At 52.0% G+C, this 13,601-nt stretch overlaps 2 protein-coding genes across 3 annotated transcripts; one reads left to right on the forward strand and one right to left on the reverse strand.

The window, feature by feature from the left end:
• The first annotated feature begins 1,640 nt into the window (after nt 1–1,640).
• On the forward strand, nt 1,641–7,495 carry HSP90AB1 (heat shock protein 90 alpha family class B member 1). Of its 2 annotated transcripts, none has more exons than XM_082637857.1 (12): nt 1,641–1,752; nt 3,117–3,263; nt 3,574–3,780; nt 3,882–4,041; nt 4,189–4,322; nt 4,428–4,736; nt 5,155–5,320; nt 5,533–5,723; nt 5,837–5,984; nt 6,124–6,392; nt 6,675–7,008; nt 7,123–7,495. In XM_082637857.1, the coding sequence occupies exons 2-12, from the start codon at nt 3,117–3,119 to the stop codon at nt 7,230–7,232; spliced, it is 2,175 nt and encodes a 724-aa protein (XP_082493983.1). In that variant the 5' UTR covers nt 1,641–1,752; the 3' UTR covers nt 7,233–7,495. The 2 variants fall into 2 exon arrangements, with proteins under 2 accessions (XP_082493983.1, XP_082493984.1); XM_082637858.1 differs by having other exon boundaries at nt 1,647–1,783.
• A 2,029-nt stretch (nt 7,496–9,524) lies between these two features.
• Nucleotides 9,525–12,982, reverse strand: SLC35B2 (solute carrier family 35 member B2). Its single transcript, XM_082638203.1, has 4 exons — nt 12,829–12,982; nt 12,127–12,320; nt 11,805–11,959; nt 9,525–11,094 (listed from the first exon to the last, which is right to left on the reverse strand). The coding sequence occupies exons 1-4, from the start codon at nt 12,837–12,839 to the stop codon at nt 10,156–10,158; spliced, it is 1,299 nt and encodes a 432-aa protein (XP_082494329.1). The 5' UTR covers nt 12,840–12,982; the 3' UTR covers nt 9,525–10,155.
• Between the last annotated feature and the right edge of the window lie 619 nt (nt 12,983–13,601).

A 13,601-nucleotide genomic window follows, 5' to 3' on the forward strand; every position in this document is an offset into this window, starting at 1 on the left:
GAGGTCTGGAGTGTGGAACGAGGAAAAAGAAAGCAAGGGTCCTTTGTTCCTTGAAACTAAACACATAAACCAAGAAGATATGAAAGAATAAGACTGGGCACCAGGGCTGCTGAGGGAAGGTCGGCGGGTGGTGGTGGCGGAAGCCCTCCCCAGCAAGCCAGGGGCCGACAAAGTGGGCCACGAAGGGAGTTGCTGGACATCCACAAGGTCACAGCGTAGGGGGTGGCCATTCTTTCCTGGAGGGTCTGTGGGTCCAGTAGGCTTCCAAGATGAGGCCTTGGAAAGGCAAGGACAGCTCACCAGCCGGAGGGCACGCAAAAGGGGCAGAGCCAGAAGAGGCGCGGCGTCCCGCAGCTCGCTGGGCAGGCCCGTGGCTTGAAGCCTCCGGCGCCACCGCTGAAGGGTAACGACGTGGTTCCAGCCGCCTGGAGCGGGCTACACTCTGGCCAGAGTCTTCATGCTGCCTCCAAGAACTTCTGCCACCCTGCAGAGGGGTCCTTGGAGACCCGACCCTCCCCAGATCTAGGCAGCTGCAGAAAGAGAGAAGAGGGTGGAAAAAAAAAAAGAAAGAAACCAGACTGAGAACTCGATGTGCATGTCTCTGCGCTCCACACCTGTGGGAGGCTGCATTAGCTGGGGAGGGTCCATCGCGTAGCGACCCCATCCCCAGTTTCCACTCTCTGAAGGCGGCGCCCTTAGAGCTGCCCCAACAGCCCGTGTGATTGATGGGGGAGAAGTGGGGTCAATCCCAACCCCAGACGGAGTGCTGGGCTAGCTGGGCCTGGCAGGTGGGGTAAAGGGTGCCCCTTGCAGTTTCCTACAGTAAACGGGATTAGGGCAGCCCACTTCAACCCCAGGATCCTAGCAGAACAGTCGCGGGGCGGAGCCGCCGCAGAGGCACAGCCCAGGCCGCAGAGGGCGGGGCGGGGCCTCGAGGGAAGGGGGCGGGGCGGGACCGCCTAGGCGGGCCTGGAACCTGCTGGAAGTGTCGCAGTACCGCCGCCATGGCTCCTTCCGCCGCATGCAGGCAAAGAGTCCCCCGCCAGCCGGAGCCGGCACTCTTCCCGCAGCCGGAGCCACGCCCCGCGGCGAAACGCTGGCCCTGCCCCCGGGAGGGCCGGGATTTCCCGGCCTGCCCAGAGTTGGGCTTCCGATTCCGCACCGCCCGCGGAAAAGACCCCTTCCCCTTATCGGTCTGTTGGAATGTGTAGCGAAGATTCTAAAGGGAGATCGAGCCTGGGAGCGTAGGTGGGAGTGGTTGGCCATTTTTTAGGCGTCCTTCGAGGCCGGGACTCTTGGGTGTGGAGACGCCTGCCCTACAGGTTTCTATGGAGGTCAGTGGGGATTCTCGCCCCTGATCCGCCGCTTACGTCATGAGAGCATTCCCAACATCTATTTCTGATGGTGTCCTGTCTTGGAAGCGCAGAGACGGGGCTATGAAAACGAGTAAATACATGCGCTCCCCGTGCAGACTGAGGCCGGATGCTCCCGTTCTTCACCGCCCCCTCCCCTATTTTGGACCATGACGTCAAGGTGGGCGGGCGGCGGCAGGTGCGGTGCTGACAGGCATCCTCCTTTAAGGCGGAGGGATCCGGGGGCGGGCAGCTAGTCTGTGCTTCGTCTTATATAAGGCGACTGGGGGCGCACAACCGTTCTTTTGAGTCACCCCAGTGCACTTCTGTTGCGGCGAGTGAGGTTGAGGCAGTCCTTGCCCGCTCAGCTCTCTAGTGCCTGCGATTCTTATTCTTTAAGGTAAGGCTGCAGTCTTCTCCGGGCTTTTCAGGTTAGATTGTTCTTCCTAGTTGTTTTCGTCTCTCGCGTCCTTTCCGACTCCCACATTTTGTTGTGTTGGGGCGGCTTTTGGGATAACGCTCCCATTTTCTGTTGGGGGTGGGGGGGAGCTCTTGAGTTCAGCCTCTTTTCTGTGCTTGGTGGCGGGGCTGCTTCTAGGCAGCTATTAGCCATGGGCGAGGTGGGCCGCGGAGTGGGTCTGGGCTAGTGGGCAGCTGCACGTGGTGGCCGCGCCGGCCCGGGACGCTGCCATGTTTGCCTCTCCACTTCCGGACGCGGCTACGGGGCGCCGGAGGGTCCCCAAGGGTTGTGGGTGTGCGCGCTCGGTGTGAGTCAGCACAGCTCGGTCCTGATCAGGTTTTGCCATCTCTTCTATTGGACGCGGTTTTAAAGTTTTTTCGAGTGCTTTCCGGGAGGGTCTGCGGCGAGGGATGTTTTCGGTCGTCTCTGGCCTGCGGTCTTGGTGCAGGAGGAGGGACGGGAGAGGGAAGGGGGCAGGCTCTGGGATTCATGGGTTTATTCCTCCCCCGCCCCTTCTCGAGAGCTGAGATTGTTCTGGAAGCTTCTGGAGCCCAGTGCCCCGCCCTGGTGCCCGGATGCTGGGGCGAAGGGAGGCTGCGCGGTGGCGCCCCCTTCCCGCGTGGTCCTGGCCGACGCATGTCCGGCAAGGACTAGAGTCGGCCCAGCCGACTACGGCCACCATCTTAGTTGTGTTTGGTTTGGACTTGCATCTCAGTGACGTGTGCTCAGGGGTCACGGTGGAGCTCTTGCTTTATCGGTTCTTTGTCTTAATAGCCACCCTGGGTGGGCATCCCACCGATCTCTCGAGTTAGCTTCCCCTACCACGTGAGGCAGTAATCCCACATCTGCTTGGAGATGCCTCAAGGGAGAGCAGTTTCAAGTCATTGCCCTTTAACGTAAAACTAGTCATGTTGGAGGTCGTCCCACCCAAAATGGTAGAACTGTAGTGATTTACATATTTAAATGTGTGTGAATTAACCGGGGTTATTACTTGCATTCGAGATACCTAGGTTAGGGGCGATACTCTGCATGCCTAACAAATTACCAGGTGATGCTGATCCATGGATCATTTCAACAGTAGTTCGGTTCCAAAGTACAAGACACCTTAACACGTTTCATCGAGTGTGTTAGGCGCACCATCTCTCCCCATTGTTTTGCGTCTAAGGATGCAGCCTGAAATTTTTACAGGAAAGGATTTTGTCTCAGTACACAGCTCAAAACAGTTTGAACTGAATCTCTTAATGTCTTTATTGTAACCGGGGTGAACTCTAGTAGTCTTAAATTCTTGAGTTTTCGTATTTTAGATGCCTGAGGAAGTGCACCATGGAGAGGAGGAGGTGGAGACTTTCGCTTTCCAGGCAGAAATTGCCCAACTCATGTCTCTTATTATCAATACCTTCTATTCCAACAAGGAAATTTTTCTTCGGGAGTTGATCAGTAATGCTTCTGATGTGAGTGCCTTGGGTGTTTTCATTTCATTGGCGTTTTTTTTCCAAGTACTCCAAAAAAAAAGGAGAAGGGGTGGTTTGGCATTTTGTGGTGTTCAGTGTTGAAAGGGATATAAATTGGCTTCAGTTACAAAAAGGTTTGCTTTATTCCATGGTGGGTAGGTGGATAGAGACTATAGTTGGATGCGGTTGTCAAACTACAAGTTAAATGGGTAATCAGATTGAGGGTATTTGGGAATAAAAAAAGTTTTTTCTTTTGGATGAAATGGGCTTTAAGGAAGCAGAATTGTAAAATTGCAATTTGTATTTCCAGGCCTTGGACAAGATTCGTTATGAGAGCCTGACAGACCCTTCCAAATTGGACAGTGGTAAAGAGTTGAAAATTGACATCATCCCCAACCCCCAGGAGCGCACCCTGACTCTGGTAGACACTGGCATTGGCATGACCAAAGCTGATCTTGTAAATAATTTGGGAACCATTGCCAAGTCTGGTACTAAAGCATTTATGGAGGCTCTTCAGGTATGTGGTATTTTAGCTAGGCACACACCATTCGTATTTTTTGGTGTTTGGTTTGCTGTTTCTTTGAAACTTGCATTCGACTTCTATAAACTTTTTGGCAGGCTGGTGCAGACATTTCCATGATTGGGCAATTTGGTGTTGGCTTCTACTCTGCCTACCTAGTGGCAGAGAAAGTGGTTGTGATCACAAAGCACAATGATGATGAACAGTATGCCTGGGAGTCTTCTGCTGGGGGTTCCTTCACTGTACGTGCTGACCATGGTAAGTTGGCTTTCCTCTTAAGGTGTCTGGGTGAGAATTCTGGGGAAACAGTAATAAAGATCTTGAGCATTTTATCTATAAAGCAATTATTTTTATAGTTTTGCATTTAGTTTCATTTTTTACTCCATTTTGATTGACTTTTTCTAGGTGAGCCCATTGGGCGGGGTACCAAAGTTATTCTCCACCTTAAGGAAGACCAGACAGAGTACTTAGAAGAAAGGCGGGTCAAAGAAGTGGTGAAGAAGCACTCACAGTTCATAGGTTATCCCATCACACTCTATGTAAGTATGGACTGGTAACTCAAGTGAAGATGCTTTAGAGAATCTAAATGGACCTTTGGTTTTTTGCTTTCTGTATCCTGCATTTATCATCTTTGATACTTTTAGCTGGAGAAGGAACGCGAGAAGGAAATCAGTGATGATGAGGCAGAGGAAGAGAAAGGTGAGAAAGAAGAGGAAGATAAAGATGATGAGGAGAAGCCTAAGATTGAAGATGTGGGCTCAGATGAGGAGGATGATAGTGGCAAAGATAAGAAAAAGAAGACAAAGAAGATCAAGGAGAAATACATTGATCAAGAAGAACTGAACAAGACCAAGCCCATTTGGACCAGAAACCCTGATGACATCACCCAGGAGGAATACGGAGAGTTCTATAAGAGCCTTACCAATGACTGGGAAGATCACTTGGCAGTGAAGGTAAGAAGCCTTACTTGTTGGCTCAATAGGAGGAGCCGATAATGGGCAAATGCAACTTACCCAACTGGTTGGGAGCTGGGAGCTGTGAATGCCATGAGTTCACTTGCTAATGGACCTTTCCAGGGTGGAGAAATGACATTTTCCCCAGTTACCTCACTTGTACTGTGGCAGCTTTACCCATCCGGGGTCCTGATTTGACGATTTCCTCATTGACCCAGGAATTATACACAGCTTGTACCATGTTGGGTTCATTTAGGGCGTTAGAGCTTAAATTTTCTCAACAGTTGCCTTAGCGTCCACTCTATTCCTGGTGCTTAGGGGGAAGATTTTAGTTCCAAATATTGGATAATTTGGGGTTGGGACAAAAAGCCACTCTTATTTTGAAATACACAGTTGGATTATCTTGGATTTCTTTCAGCACTTCTCTGTGGAAGGTCAGTTGGAATTTAGAGCATTGCTGTTCATCCCTCGTCGGGCTCCTTTTGACCTCTTTGAGAACAAAAAGAAGAAGAACAACATTAAACTCTATGTACGCCGTGTGTTTATCATGGACAGCTGTGATGAATTAATACCAGAATATCTCAGTGAGTATCTTTTTGGCCTAATGTACTTGCGTTCAGCATTCTCAAGGGGACTGAAGTCTTTATCTTAGATTAAGGATCTTCTGCAACATAACAAGTGAAGGTTCAGTGAGAAAATTGGTCCTGTTGAATACAGATAACCCTGTGTATACCTTTATTTTTATCCTCTCCACTCCCCTACCTTTTTAAAACTGAGCTTACGTACTTGATTTCAGACTTCATCCGTGGTGTGGTTGACTCTGAAGACCTTCCCCTGAACATCTCCCGAGAAATGCTCCAGCAGAGCAAAATCTTGAAGGTCATTCGCAAAAACATTGTTAAGAAGTGCCTTGAGCTCTTCTCAGAGCTGGCAGAAGACAAGGAGAACTACAAGAAATTCTATGAGGCGTTCTCTAAAAATCTAAAGGTATAGAGGCAGCAAGTACTTTTTGGCTTAATAATTATGATGGATTATTTCTTACTCACATAGAGGATAAATTATTTCTTAGCAAGATTGTATTTTTCTTTCCACCCTTAAAGCTTGGAATCCATGAGGACTCCACTAACCGGCGACGCCTTTCTGAGCTGCTGCGCTATCACACCTCCCAGTCTGGAGATGAGATGACTTCTCTCTCAGAATACGTGTCTCGCATGAAGGAGACCCAGAAGTCCATCTATTACATCACTGGTACGTTGGAGCCTGGAGCCTGGGTCTGATCAAAGCCTCTCTTTAGAGGTGTGGGGAGAAGGGGAGGGCACTCAAGGATACCTGGGAACTGGCAGGTTGAGGCATTCTGGCCCTTGAGTCACACTAAGTAATCCTACAGGTGAGAGCAAAGAGCAGGTTGCCAACTCTGCATTTGTGGAGCGAGTGCGGAAGCGGGGCTTCGAGGTGGTGTACATGACAGAGCCGATAGATGAGTACTGTGTGCAGCAGCTCAAGGAGTTTGATGGGAAGAGTCTGGTCTCGGTTACCAAGGAGGGCCTGGAGCTGCCTGAGGATGAGGAGGAGAAGAAGAAGATGGAGGAGAGCAAGGCTAAGTTTGAGAACCTCTGCAAACTCATGAAAGAGATCTTGGATAAGAAGGTGGAGAAGGTAAGCAACTCTGGAACTAAGTGATGTGTAACAGATGCCTTCAGGGCTATTTCCCTGCATCTCTGGTTGCTATACAGTTAGTGGTTTGGGGCAGCCTAATTTGTTTAGCGCCAATCCTACCCTTTGTTTTCTTAACCAGGCAGATTTTAAGGTTGCTGTTTCTATTAAACTCAACAAAGATGAGGTATTTTTCCCCCCGAGAACAGAACTTCAAGTATCACGTTTGCCTCGAGGTGGCAATTTGATTTAATATGAACCCAAGGTTTTTGTGACTGTCCACAGGTGACAATCTCCAATAGGCTTGTGTCTTCACCCTGCTGCATCGTGACGAGCACCTATGGCTGGACTGCCAACATGGAGCGCATCATGAAAGCCCAGGCACTTCGGGACAACTCGACCATGGGCTACATGATGGCCAAAAAGCACCTGGAGATCAATCCTGACCACCCCATTGTGGAGACCCTGCGGCAGAAGGCAGAGGCAGACAAGAATGACAAGGCTGTCAAGGACCTCGTGGTGCTGCTGTTCGAAACTGCACTGCTCTCTTCCGGCTTCTCGCTTGAGGATCCCCAGACCCACTCCAACCGCATCTACCGCATGATCAAGCTAGGCTTGGGTGAGTACTCTTGTCCTCTTGAGTGTGGCAAGGAGATGAGGAACTGGTCTGGTGGGCAGATTGGACTGAGTGCTTTTTGGGTCAGATCTCAAGTGGCATTCTTCCTACTTCTAGGCATTGATGAAGATGAAGTGACAACAGAGGAGCCCAGTACTGCTGTTCCCGAGGAGATCCCCCCCCTTGAGGGCGATGAGGATGCCTCTCGCATGGAAGAAGTAGATTAGGAGTTTCTGCCTGCAGACTTTGTTCCCTCTGTATAGTGTCCCCATGGCTCCCCCAGCAGCAGCCCCAGAGGCCTTGGCCCACTTGGTTCCTTCTGCTGATGTCTAGTGGTTTTATTTCTGTCCTTCTGTCTAAGGCAGGATATAAGGGCCTCAAGCCCTATTTCTTTCCACATTTGACATGGGGTTTGAATGTTGTGTATTGTGTTTTTTTGTTTGTTCTGAAATTAAAGTATGCAAAATAAAGATGATGCAGGTTTTTTATACGCTTCTGCTCTCTCAAATCATGTGGACGCCCCCCCCCCCCAAGTATGTATAATGCTGCCTTTGGAGTTTCCCTAGTTTCTGTTTCCCAAGTCTTAACCTGCCATCATCCTGAGTATAGATAACGTGATACATAGTAGGACTTTAAAAGTTTTTAAAAGGTCACTGATAAGTTTAGAAGTCACACAAATGGGATCTAATGAAACTTGAAACGGTCAAAGAAAAAAAACCTACAGAACAGAAAATACTTGCAAATGATGCAACTGGCAAGGGCTTAATTTCCAAAATAATACAAACAGCTCATACAAGTTACTAACAAAAAAAAAATCCAATTTAAAAATGGGCAGAAGACCTAAATAGACATCTCTCCAAAGAAGATATACATATGGCCAATAGGCACATGAAAAGATGTTCAACATAGTTACTGGAGAAATGCAAATCAAAATGATGATGAGGTACCACCTCACATTAAAAAGTAAGGAAATAACAGGACTTCCCTGGCAGTCCAGCGATTAAGACTGTGCTTCCACTGCAGTGGGTGCAGGTTCAGGAACTAAGATCCTTGTGTGCTGTGTGGTCAAAACAACCAAACAAAAAAGTCTGCAAATGACAAAAGCCTGGAGAGGGTGTGGAGAAAAGGGAACCCTCCTACGCTGTTGGCGGGAATGCAGGTTGGTGTAGCCACCGAGGAAAACAGTATGGAGGTTCCTCAGAAAACTAAGAATAGAATTACATATCCAGTAATCCACTCCTGGGCATATATCCAGACAAAACTAATTCAAATAGATGCACCCCTATGTCTGCAGCAGCACTAACTCACAATAGCCAAGACATGGAAACAAACGTCTGTTGACAGATGATAAAGATGTGGTACATATACACAAGGGAATACTACTCAGCCATTAAAAAGAATGAAATGCCATTTGCAGCAACATGGATGCAATTAGACATTACCATGCTAAGTAAAAGAGAAATACCATATGATAATCACATGTGGAATGTAAAATATGACACAAATGAACCTCTGAATCAAATCAGGGACAGAGGACAGACCAGTGGTTGCCAAGGGGGATGGGGGAGGCATGGAATGGGAGGTTGGGGTTAGCAGATGGAAGCTTTTATATGAACAAGAATGGATGAACAACAAGGTCCTACTGTACAGCACACAATTATATTCAGCATCTTATGATAAACCATAATAGAAAACTACTTTAAAAAAGTGCGTGTAACAATCACTTTGCTGTACAGCAAAAATTAACACTAAATCAACTATATACTTCAATTTTAAAAAATACTGATTAAAAGAAAAAAACTGAAGGTATAAATGGTATTTTTTTTTTTTTTTTTTTTTTTTTGCGGTATGCGGGCCTCTCACTGTTGTGGCCTCTCCCGTTGCGGAGCACAGGCTCCGGATGCGCAGGCTCAGCGGCCATGGCTCACGGGCCCAGCCGCTCCGCGGCATATGGGATCCTCCCGGACCGGGGCACGAACCCGTATCCCCTGCATCGGCAGGCGGACTCTCAACCACTGCGCCACCAGGGAGGCCCAATGGTATTTTTTTTAAAATGGTATCTTTGAATTACCATATAACACGTTAAAAAGTCCCTTTCCTAAAGCACATAGAGGGTCTTCCACTCAAAATTTTTTGACTTTACTGTGCTGATACAAAAGCACACACATGCAGTAGGAACTCCTTTTGAGTTTTGATCTTTTCCTGGGCTGACAGTATGAGGTACCTTCACTGGTGTGGCTGGGCGCTGAGCTGCAGTTCCCAGCCACCTGGCCACAAACAAGTGGTACACGTAACCACCACTGCCTTTTCGTTTTCAGTATTAAACAAGTTAGGTGAGATATTGGACACCTGTAAAACAGCCAACTGTAGGATGTTTTGAGCTGATGGAAGTCTTAGGTAGGGTAAGCTATGTCAGGTGTATTAAACACATTTTCAACTTCTGATGGGTTTATAGGACATAACCCACCTGAAGTTGAAAGTCTCTACTTCAGTCAACCAAAACACAGGACCGAGCCCACTGCAGCAATTTAATTTAATAAAATAAAATTATAAGAGCAAAAGTTACATTTCCAAAGTACCAAAACCTGCAACTGGCTCACGGAGCAGAGCCTAGGGATCCAGGAGCAGGGGCGGGGGGGGGGGTGCTGGGCGGGCGGGAGGGACTCCCAACCCCCTCCCGCAGCACAGCACCGTCTTTCACTTACTCTCCTGGGAAAGCAGCATTTGGAGCCTAGAACACTTGTGCTTCTCTCGCCAGAGTAAGAAATGCAGGTCTCTTGGAGTCTGAAAGGGTGGGTATTCAAGGTAGGGGACAAGCACAGGTGAGGCGTTGGCAGAGCCTACAGGGCAAGACTTCAGGGAATTGGAGGAGGGAGGGGCTTTGGAAGGTGCCTCTGCCTTCTCAACACGGCCCCCTGCCCCTTCCCACTGTCACTGCCACCCTGGGAAGAATCCTGCCCACTAGAGGATGGGGGACTTAAGGCAAAGGGGAAGGCTGCCTCCTGGTCTCCATACCCCCAACTGCAGAGCTGGTCTGTGATACTAAGAAACCTGCATTTTGCCCTAGAGCCTGCCGCCTCCGAGACGTTACAGTAGGACAGGAAAACTGGTACAGTGAGAGGGTCCTATTCACTTCATCGCTCAGGCCCCTCAAACCTTCTGCACAGATGACTCGACTGGCACGACCTTCTTTCCCCGCTGCTTTAGACGGCCCCGGGCGTAGACTCGGAGCAGGAGGGCAGCAAAGACCACAGCCACCCCCAGGCCCCCCACCACAGTGACAGTGTGGCCGTAGAGAAGGCAGGAGAGGAGGATGGCAAAAGCCTGGCGGAGGGTCATGATGATGGTGAAGACGGCAGCCCCAAACTGCCCAATAGTGTAGAAGATGAAGAGCTGGCCACACGCAGAGCAGATGGACAGCAGCAGGGTGTGGGCGGCAAACTCACTGTGTCGACCCATGAAGCGGACGCCCTCCAGGAGAGCCCCCTGCTCTAGCAGGGAGCCCACTGTGAAGAGGCAGGAGAAGAAGTTGACCCCAAACATCATCTGCACCGATGACATCTTATAGGCAAACAGGGCATCCTGCCAGTTGGAGGTGAAGCTGTCAAAGGCAATGTAACCTGCCAACAGGATGAGGCCTGAGAGCGTGGTGGCTGGGGAGCTGTGGGGTTCCGGTCCGCTGGACAGCAGAAACATACTGACCCCGATGGAGACGAGGCCGGCGGTCAGATATTCCCAGTGCTCATAGCTGCGCCGAGACACCAATTTTCCCATCAGCATAACAGGGATCACCTTGGAGGCCTTGGCCAGCACCTGGGTGGGGAAGCTGACGAACTTGAGAGCTTCATATTGGCACCAGCTGCTGAGCACATTCGACAGGCTGGCAAAGGAGTACCGGTACATGGGTGCCCCATGCCGGGGCTGCTTGCATAAGATGCAGTAGAGGCCAGCCACCATCAGTGCCAGGACGCGGTTCATTAGCACCAGGAACTGTGAGTCCGAGAAGCGCTCACCTGGCAATGTGGCCGTGGCCCCGTAGCTGCGGGTCATCACTCTTTCCTGCAGCACTCCCCACGTCAGATAAGACACCTGGATGGGGAAGGGCGGAGGGAGAGGAGGTAAGCAAGAGAAGGAAAAGGCAGGCCAAAAAGCGCAACAATCGCCTCCTTCCTCAGGATGATATCGAAAATGATGAGGATGGACAGCATAAATATCTGTAGTAACTAGAAGTTACTTTCTTCTTCTTCCCTCCCAAATCTGGATTCACCTTGCAGGCAATCAAGTGTGTGTGAAACAAAACAACAAATGCTTTAGGACTGACCAGACCCTGTCTGTCCCCACAGTAGGGATGTTAGAGCCGACTCCACCCCAAGTATTTTCTTCTCTATTTTCAACCAACTGTGGGAGGAAGAGTTCTTAAAGACTGCACACCTGTTAGTTCAACATGGTACACTAGGTGGAACCAGAAGTGCCCACTCCAAAATGCCATGAGGTCAGCATCTCAGCACCCCTCTCACACGCAGTAGTGAGCAAGGCTGAAACTTTAAACAGTGGGTTTACGGTATATGAGACATCATTACAAGGGGATGGGAGAAATCACAGAGGATAGAGACAGGAGGACAGAAAAGACAGCGTTTCCTCCAACCACCCCCAAGAAGATGGTGTGCCTCTGGGAGGAGGAGGACACACAACGCAACCACCAGCAAACTGTTGGGACCGGTGGGGTAAAAGCTCTGGTTCCACAGAGTCCCTGTCCGCGGGGACCGACCCAGGAAGAGCTGCAGAGCCTGCCTACTTACCTGGAGCCCCGCAGCACAGAAGAGCAGCTTCAGGGCCTGCCAAGTGGGACTGGTCTCTGCTGGCTCTGCCCGGGGAGCCAGAGGAACCTCATCCGGGGCCTTGGGCTCATTGCCAAACACACAAGTTTTCACCAGGGGGAAGCAGAGACCCCTGCCTGGAGAAAGCACACAAGGTGAAACCCCGAACTTCTCCCTAGCACCTCATCTCCCCCACAGCTGCTAGCCCGCCCTGCTGGCCGCCCTTCCTCCCTTGCCACGCCACCTCCCCTTTGCACTGCTGGCCAACACTCGTAATACAGACTGAGCAAACTTCCCCACACACCTGTCTCCAGGTAGTTCTTCCGCCTGAAGTACTGCACCAGCAGGTAGCCAGGTACCATAAAGCTCGCATAGCCAGCCGCGTTCACCAAAAAGCGGAAGAACCATAGCTGGGTCCATGACTCCAGAGGGCCTTCGGGGTTCTCTCCACCTGCCCCGAGGGAGGGGAGCGCAGCCAGCAGCACCACTGCCCACCACCTGCGGGGACCGCGGGCAGAAGCATCAGGGTCCAGCTCCTCCTCCTCGCCCTCTGGGCCCTCCGGAGGGGACGACACTGGAGAAGGGCCCGGAGTTCCTCCCCGCCCCCCTCAGCTGCAGCCCAGCGCGGACAAAGAGCCTCTCTCTCTCCTGACGTGGCCGGCGCGAGCCAGGCAGGGCTCCCTTCATCCCCGAGAGCGGACCCGCCCCTCCGGCCACACAGGTTCTCTCTGTTCCCTCCAGCGCTCCCTGACCCCGCCCTCGGGGCTCCCAGAGCCCCAGGGTCCCCCGATTTCTTCGCCCGACACTCCCGGAGCACCCGAGGAGCACAACGCCACGGCGCCCGCCTCCACCCACCGCACCCCCCTCCCCGCGCCGGCTCCGGGCAGCGCTAGGCTGGCCTCCCACCGGGCAGATGGGACCCCACCCGTCCCCCCGCGCTGAGGAGCGGCGGTCACGTGGCGCGGGGTTCGGTCACGTGGACTCGCCACTCCCCCTAGCCCCCCACCTGGCGTCCATGGTCCCGGCCGCGTGGGGCGGAGCGGGGCCGGGGAATGCGGGTCCCCGGGCCGCGCGCTCCCACCACTCCCGCTGTAGCCTCCAGGAGCAGCAGCCGAGGGGCCGGCTAGCGGAAGTGCCGCGCTCTTCCCGCCTCCCTCCCCGCGCCCGCCCCTCCGCCCCCGGCCGCGACCACGCAGCGCCCCGGGCCGCCGCCGGGCCACAGCGCCCCCTCGCGGCCCGGCGGGAGACGCGGCTCGGCGCGCGGGAGGCTGGCTGCCTCTGTGGGCGCGTGGGGTGGGGTGGGGTCGGGGAGCGGGAGCTCCAGCCCGGTGCCGCCCCCGCTTCGTCATCGCCCTCAGCCCTCACCACCGGCCCGGAGGTGGTGGTGACCACTGCCATCCTAGGAACGGGGACACAGGTTCTGCATCCCAGGCACATCCCCTTATGTTACCATTTCCCCGTTTTCTGGCAGAAGATGTCTCCTTCCTTCGGGGTCTGGGCCAGCAGTTCTGTCCCCGCATCCTCATGACCTTCGGAGGTTCCTTCTGCGTGACCTGGCCCCCGTCTACCTCGCCCCCTCACTCACCCCGCTGCAGAGCCCCACTGCTCTCAGTTCTAATTCACCAAAAGCCTTCCCCTGAAAGCTCTCCCCCTAACCCACACTCAGGCCTCCCCTGACCACCCAAAGTATGGCCCTACACCCACTCCACTGCTCTCCCTCCCACGATTCTTTTCCTTCCATCGCGACTTGCAATTACATATTTATTTGGATGTTTATGA

This window comes from Mesoplodon mirus (assembly GCF_964341445.2).
Source record: "Mesoplodon mirus genome assembly, chromosome: 12".
NCBI classification, from domain to species: Eukaryota; Metazoa; Chordata; class Mammalia; order Artiodactyla; family Ziphiidae; genus Mesoplodon; species Mesoplodon mirus.